The sequence below is a fragment of the Vigna angularis genome, chromosome 2, assembly GCF_016808095.1.
Source record: "Vigna angularis cultivar LongXiaoDou No.4 chromosome 2, ASM1680809v1, whole genome shotgun sequence".
Lineage (NCBI taxonomy): Eukaryota > Viridiplantae > Streptophyta > Magnoliopsida > Fabales > Fabaceae > Vigna > Vigna angularis.
Window position 1 is genome coordinate 38,690,641 of NC_068971.1, and position 8,347 is coordinate 38,698,987.

The 8,347-nt window shown below is 28.6% G+C and overlaps 1 protein-coding gene across 1 annotated transcript; it reads left to right on the forward strand.

The window, feature by feature from the left end:
- The first annotated feature begins 5,654 nt into the window (after positions 1 to 5,654).
- Positions 5,655 to 7,505, forward strand: LOC108327875 (uncharacterized). The gene has a single exon (XM_017561600.2). The coding sequence runs from the start codon at positions 5,859 to 5,861 to the stop codon at positions 7,170 to 7,172; it is 1,314 nt and encodes a 437-aa protein (XP_017417089.1). The 5' UTR covers positions 5,655 to 5,858; the 3' UTR covers positions 7,173 to 7,505.
- The last annotated feature ends 842 nt before the right edge of the window (positions 7,506 to 8,347 follow it).

The following is an 8,347-nucleotide window of genomic DNA, read 5'->3' on the forward strand; positions in this document are numbered from 1 at the left end:
ACGATAATAAGTAATTCAAACATTTTCATCATAGCTAGTGGTAATAATTCTGCAAAGTTACAGTGGTAAATTGATGAGCAGTAACTTAATTGATCCAGTTGACGCGAAAAAAGTGTGTTTCAGAGTACCATAATTCATGATTAAGAAATTACCTCAACTGTGTAACGTTGACTTGTTTGTTATAAATTAAGAGAAAGAAAAATATCTTATTTTAAGGAAAAACACTACAAACTTTAGAGTTCTGGACTATTTTTTGTTAGATACAGAAAACATATAAATAATTAGTAACAATAAATAGACACTCAATGATATATATCATCACGAGTGAAACAACAGGTGAAATGGTTTGAGAAGAGTGAGAGGTAAAAAAGAAAAGTGAAGAAGAATAAAAATAAACAAATAAGCTATCAGGAATATATATATATATATATATATATATATATATATATATATATATATATATATATATATATATATATATATATATAACAAAATAAAAATTACAAAAGAAAAAAAAAGGATTTTAACACTTTATTCAATTCCAACGGGTACTGTTTTGTCGGCAGAAAAAAAAATGAAAAGTATAATTTTTTCTATTTGACTGTTTAAATTTGAATATGAAATTGCTTTTACATTAAAAATTTAAATATAATTATTTGTTAGATTATGAACTCAAGATAAATTATTAATGAACAAAAAATCTTTTATTTATTAATTGAACAATTTCTAATACGTATAGAACAATAAGTGAAAACGTATTTAGATTGATTATTGAAAATAATGTAGATGAACTGGCATATGATTTTCTAACGTATAATATTTTATATTCTCTTTTTATTTTATTTTGGAGATTAAGAAAAGGAAATATGAAAAGTTGTATGTGCTTATCATAATTCTTTCATGTAACTTTTTGATTTTTTTTTTTAACTTTTAGGTTAAAATTACCATGAGATGATATTAAAATTTCAATTCCATCCTCAAGATTTAAGTAGTCTTAATTGGGTTCTTAATTTTAGAAAATGTCATTTAATTTGGTCTTTTACAATACTAACAACATTAGCTTAGTGTCACATGTTAGTTTGTGAATTTTTATTTTTTAAAAGTTTTAGAAAAAATTATGTATTTTTTTTTTAAAAATTGTTACATGTTAAATGAGGATCTTATCGCATGACAAAGATAGTGTGACATAATACTAATAATATCACGTGTTACTATTAAAAAAATGATGTGAAAAGTTTCAATTTAATATTTTTTTTTTTGTATTTTTGGCTCAAATCAATCCTAAATTTTTTTAAATTTGAGCAATTTCGTTCATCTCCAAATTAAGACTAAATTTAATTTTTATACATATGTACAATATATTTTCATTAAAATTAATATTTTTATTAAATATTTTTAATAATATTAAATTTATATTTTACATTGAACTTTATTTAAATTTTGTTTCAATTACTTAAGTTTTAGCTTAAAATCCTATGATATTTGTATTGGAATATCAATTCAGTCATCAAGTTTTAAGTAGTCTCAATTCGATTCTCATTTTTAAAAATGTGATGCAATTTGACCATTTCATTAGTACAATACTAACCACATTAACTTAGTGTCACGTGTCACTATGTGATTTTTTTCTATATTTTTCTTAATCCTTTTTTAAGTAATTTTGTTTTTCAAAAAATTGTTTTTGTCACCTGTTAAATGAGGATCCTGTCAGGTTACAGAGACAGTGTGACGCGACAATGACAGTGTCACGTGTCATTAGTAAAAGAATTATCATGTGAAAAATCTCAATTTAATCTTTTTATTTGTATTTTCTCTTAATTCAGTCATAATTTTTTTAAAATTGGAGCAATTTCATCCCTCTCCCAATTAAAACCAAATTTAACTTTTATACAGATGTATAATGATATTTTCATTAAAATCGATATTTTTATTAAATATATTTAAATATATTAAATTTATTTAAATTTATATTTTACATTGAACTTTATTTAAATTTCTTTTCAAATATATATTTTATATTTTACTTTTATATAAGGCCAATATCAAGTCAAAGTTAAACAGATCGGTTGACATATTTTGTCACCTCTAATAAATGTTATAATTGTTATAATGATATTTTTATTAATATTTTTAATAAGATTAAGTTTATTTAAATTAATATTTTAGATTTAATTTTATTTAAATTTTAAATAGATTTATTTTAAATTGTTATAATACTATTTTAAAATTTTATATTTGAATTTATAATATTGTTATTTTTAAACCAACTCTAACATTTATATTGAAATTATTAATATATAAATATTTGAAACAAAAATTTAAATAAAATTCAATGTAAAATATAATTTTAAATAAATTTAATATTGTTAAAAATATTTAATAAAAATATTAATTTTAATGAAAATATTTGTATACATGTATATAAAATTTAAATTTGGTTTTACTTTACAAGGGATGAAATTGTTCAAATCTAAAAAAAAATATGCTGAATTGAGACAAAATACGTATAAAAAGATTAAATTGATATTTCTTACATGACACTTTTCCTAACAAAGACGCATGACACTATCACGGTCCTGTCACTCTATCTTTGTTACATGATAAGTTTATCATTTGACACGTGATAATATTTTTTAAAAAATAAAAAAATAAAAATAATTATAAAACCAAGGATTAACACATATATTCAGTTAACATTGTCAATACTGTACTAACAAAAAAAAGTCAGATTGCATCACATTTTCAAAATGAAGATTCAATTAAAACCACTAAAAACCTAAAAATCGAGTTATTTTAACTTAAATTTTAATATTTATAATTTGACTTCTCAACAAATTAAAATGTTTATCATAGTCTCTGCACAATAAATATTTGGTTATATATATGTCCTTAACCTAATTTAATTAATTATGATTTTTCATTATAATTATTATTGTGTGTGTTAAAATATATCATTTATGATATTCGAAGTTTATATTTAATGGTTGAAGCTCTTAATTTTTGTTGTTGCATGTTTAATATATTATAAGAATCTTATTTAGTATAAATATCTCTGATTCTTCCATTATCAGTAAATGTCATTTTTAAAATATAAAATCATCATATTGTATAAATTTACATTATTTAATTTCATTTAATAAAGATATTTATTTTAATTTTAAATAATAAATTCAAAACATGTAAAATTTATTTAGTTACATATGTATAATTATCTAAACTATCGTTGTCTATTTTTATCTTATCATTACAATACATTTCTAGTGCAACATTCAAAATAAGTATTTCTCAATCATTTCAAAGCAGTCTTATATTATCCTTACCATCTTTTTCTTTTCAACCCCTCTCAATTTACTATTTCAAAATTAAATAAAATAATCAAGTTACATTATATTGTAATTTATTTTATATTATAAACATAAATATAATTTATATGATTAAAGATGTTTTCTAATTATTAATTTATTATATTAACAAAATGTTTATATATTATAAATGTAACTACATAAAAATATTTATCTTGTATAATATATATAAGGTAAAATGCTACTGAGTGAATAACTGAATAACTATCAAATTATGTTATTTTACACCCATGAACAATGAATTTATGAAGCATTTCCAAATGAATTAATTTAATTTTCTTATTTAACCTAACAGTGTGGGGGACTATTAATTAAATAAGACTAGGGTTGTGTGACTTTTGTTACTGGTTCTTTAAAAGTTATTCATTTGAGTTTGGTGTTGTTCTGTTCTCTCTGTCCCATGCATTTTCATAGCATTCAATGTTCTGTTCCCCATTTCAATCATACTACTGCTATGTGTACTCTTTATTTTCAACCATGGAATCTCCATTAACAATTCAACATTTTATTTTATTTTTCCAATTGAAAAAATAATAATAATCCCATAGTTACATGTATATGTGTATTATTTATTTAAAATATAAAAAGATAAAGTTTATCAACACATTATGTTGGTTATTTTGATTTAGCTCAACTCAATATAACTGATCTGATTTAGTTAGTTTATTATACTGCAAACAGAAAAATGATATAAAGTAAATAATATAAATCAGTTTAAGCTAATAAAACAAATTAAGTTTAAACCTAAGACACAACATTATGGTTTCCCACTACACTATATGAGAACCAAGTACAAGGAAAAAAAGTTATTCTCATTTAAAGTGTGGTGACTTTAATTCAGAGAATTCCAATCTCTTTCATAGTTAAAGATATCCATTTATGTGAAAATATTTTCTAAAAGTTCATTAGCTAATGTTAATCTTAAATAATAAAAAACATATGTAAGAAACATAGAATCTTGATATCAGAAAAATAGATTCTGTTGTATGAAATATATAATATTATTTTGTGAGTTCCTAAGTTCTCAGTAATAAAATGTTTTTTTTCTCACATTATGCCAAATATGTAAATTTAATATAGATTTTGAGAAAGACAAAGTTCAATTATTACCTTCAAAATTTAAAAGTTAAAAACAAAATTAATCTATAAATTAAAAAAAAATCATAAAATTGTGTCTGTAAATAGAAAACATGTTTAGCAAGAATACATTTTTATCATCAAAACGAGTTCTAAAATTAAGTTAGATAATTCATACATTTTCCTTTTGATATTTACTTAATAATTATAAAAAATATACAAGTAGTTATAATTTCTCATAATAAAAAATCCAATTTAATACTATGTAGTTTTTATCCTTTAAAAAGAAATAAAGTGATTAATGTTTTTTGAATTTTCAACCAAGCATCAATTTTCTATTTTGTTTTTTTCCTAAAAAAATGCTCATTATGTCTAAATAAAAATAATTCACTTATCGAAGGAATGAAGTTATTTGAATAAAATTATTTCAATACATGAGATAAATATGCGACGGAAGAAACATGTGGCATTTAGAAAACATATAAAGTGAGCATTTTTCTTATTATGAAGAGTGTAAATTATAACAAATTTACGACTACCTAACAAAAAAGAAGAAAAAAAATTGAAGCGTACCTTTTTTTTACACACAGTATTATAATCTGTAGTTTTAATTTTCCATAATATAAAGAATCGTAGTTTATCATACAAATTTTGACATATAAATTACAATATATGATTAATTAAACATCTTAAAATAATAAAAAAACCATTAAATATTTTGTACTATATTAATAAAATATTTACGTCATTAAATGTTACACTGTAAGAAAAAGAAGCATATCAATTATTCAGAAATAAACTTAATTGCAATTGTTTTTTCTTTCGTAACTTTATTATATCCATTTAATACACACAGGTACGAAATAGTTTAATTAATTAAAATATAAGAAAAAAAAATCTATGTATGAACAATTTAATATGAAACCAAAATTTTCGTATATATTTTAAAAACCAAAACGTGAAAAAGAAAATATAGAAAGAGTAATGTCACAAATACAAAATTAGCCTAAATCATATCGCAGCGTTTTTAATTTGGAAAAATATGGATATTTAAATCTTAAAAGAAAACTAGAAAAGTTAACCATAATTATAAAAGCAAAAGATAAAAAGTACCTAAACCAAACCAAATTTGTCATCATTAATAGCTATCTAACTCTTTTATAACTGTAGTTTGTGTAGTCTAATACCATCAATCATCAATCAAACAATATTTTAAGGTCTTCATTAAAAAAATGAGAGAGTATAAGTGAGTAAGAGAGATAAAAGAGAGAAAGAAGAAAGAGAGGGTGTGTGAAGCAAAGCAAATGAGCGAACAGTCTCGCAAGTTCTCCACCCACCATTTTCAACCATTTGAAGAAGAAGAAGAAGAAGGAGAAGCAGCAATGCAGGCATAGCAGAAGAACATCATCAAACACAACAATGACAGTTACAAAACCAAACATGAACAACAACAGCAACAACAACAATAGCAGTGGCATAGGTATGGGTATGCTTCTGGTGTTGTTCTCCCAAGACAACAAATCGAGCATCACCGACAAACCCAAACTCACTCTGCTTTCCCCTTCCAAAACCCTCTTATCAAAAGCACAATCAACCATCTCCATTTGCCTTCTTCTTTTCTTCACCACGCTCCTCCTCTTCACTCTCTCCACCTTCCCCAACACTTCCCTCACCACAAAACCCACTTCACACGCCCTTTCACACACCCTTCACACACCCTTCGCGCTCCAACGCATGGGCACGCTCCACCGAAGAGGCACCAAATCCATGTCCGACCTTCTCATCTCCCACGTCCCCGACGACACTCCACTCGACGACTTCCGCCTCTTCCTCCGCCTCCTCCACCGCTCCTACCTCACCGCCTCTTCCGACGTCGTTTTCCTCTTCCCCTCCCCTTCCTCCTCCTCCAAATTCACCCCCATTATCTCCCAAGAGAACCACGCCTTCTCCACTCTGCTCCATCTCCACGCGCGCCTCAACTCCACGCGCTTGCGCCAGCTCCCCAAGTCCTCATTCCACCCCAATCGCTTCAGACAACATCAGCAGCAACAAAAGGAACCTCTTTGGGGTCCCAAGACAAAAACCAACTTAACCGCTTCCTCGCTCGGTTACGGATCGGTCCTCAGTTTCCACGCCTCCGAGCTTGACCCGGAGAACTCGCTCGCCGGCTTCCTCGACCGCGTTCCTCTCTCTCTCCGCCGCTGGGCCTGCTACCCCATGCTCCTCGGCCGCGTCAGACGCACCTTCAAACACGTGATCCTCGCCGACGTCAAAACCCTTTTGATTCTCAAAGACCCATTCGCCCGACTCAAAACTCCCGGCCCCAACTCGGTCCTTGTATTCTCCAAACAAGAAAAACACGGCAAGAAAACGCAGCGGGTTGTTCTGTCCTCCGTTATAATAGGCGGCGCTCGCGGCGTGCGGCGGCTCTCCGGCGCCATGGCGGTGGAGATAGTCCGCGCGGCCACGCAGCACAGGAAGAGGAAAAACCCCGTGACCGAGTACGCCATACTGAGTCAACTCGTCGGCGGGAGCGGGTTCGTTTTGAAGAATAAGAATGTTGATTTGGTCGCTTCGTCGGAGACCATACCCGAGGCCGGTGGTTCTTCCCCGACGTCGTTTTGGGACTTCGCGATGGTCCAACGCGGTGTGAGTAATTACGATCTTAATTATGTCATCAGAAGACAAATGTGTTCCTCTGTGTTGGATTCTTCTGTCTATAGAGATTGTTAATTAGAACAGTTTAGGATAAATAATAAAATTAATAATGGTGAGATAGAATAATAACACACCAAGGGAAAATTAATAAGGAAAATTTATGTTGTTATTTTTTATTTATCGCATTAGTCTGACCAATTTTGTCACTACTTTTGTGTATACACCCATTCATCTTGAAATTACATTTTTTGTATTCTTCTTCAATGGGAAAGTTATGGGCCAGTGTGTCCAAACCAGTGCAGCTGACAGAAGATACGACCTTGCAACAGATGCACCCAAGTGCTCATATTTGTATAATGATATTTCTTCATCTTATGCAATCAGAACGTGTTGAATGATTTTTTTTTCTGTCTATACCCATTTAAATAATTTGATTTTGGTCCTTGATTTAGGGCACTTGCAGTATCTGTTTTTTCATCATTGATTTTGTAATATTTTGTTAGCAGTTATTTGGACACAAGATTTTGTAATCTATTTGAAAAAGTACAGTGTTGGGTTTTGATAACTTCAATATCGAAATGTATTATTCTGGGAGCTTTCTGCGCAGAGAGTTTCATACTCTCCAAAATAACAGGTTATTGGAAAATCAGTGGTTTTAAGGAAAGTGGTTTTGACTTGTGTTTTGGAGAGTTTTTGACAACGTTGTGATGGATGAAGATCTTAGATTTTGTGGCATGTGTGGTTAAAGATTGGTGGGTCGGAAATGTAGATGGGAAGAAAGTGCAATGTAAAATGAAAATATGAATGCAAGTTGTTTGAGAGGGTGAAAGCAAAGAACAGTAGGGATCTGTGTAATGAATTGATGAGTGCATGTGGTTGATGTCTTTTTGGCTCCAGCAATGAACGCGTTGGCAATTAATGTAAATATATAAACTAAATTTTGAAAGTTGCAGCTTCTAAAAGCAGAAAGAGCAGGAAAAAACGTGCTTATTACGCTCTTGTGTCTGTCTTTTGCTTTGTTATCTAAACGAGGTCTTGTACTTGGAGCTGCGCAAAAGCACTTATTTTGGGATTAGTTTAATGGACAACGTGATTAATTTCTGCATTGTTTAGTTAATTGGGAAATGAAGGATTTGGAAGAGTTTGTTAGTCCCAGTATATTGTCCCTCTGTTTTTGGTGCAAAATTGAAGGGATCGCATATGTTGACTTTTCACCATTTATGGTAGCTTGTAAATAAAGCTACTGTGTA

What these genes read in the sequence shown, in the direction of transcription:
- LOC108327875 (XM_017561600.2), top strand. Translation starts at nt 5,859, where the DNA reads ATGACAGTTACAAAACCAAACATGAACAACAACAGCAACAACAACAAT.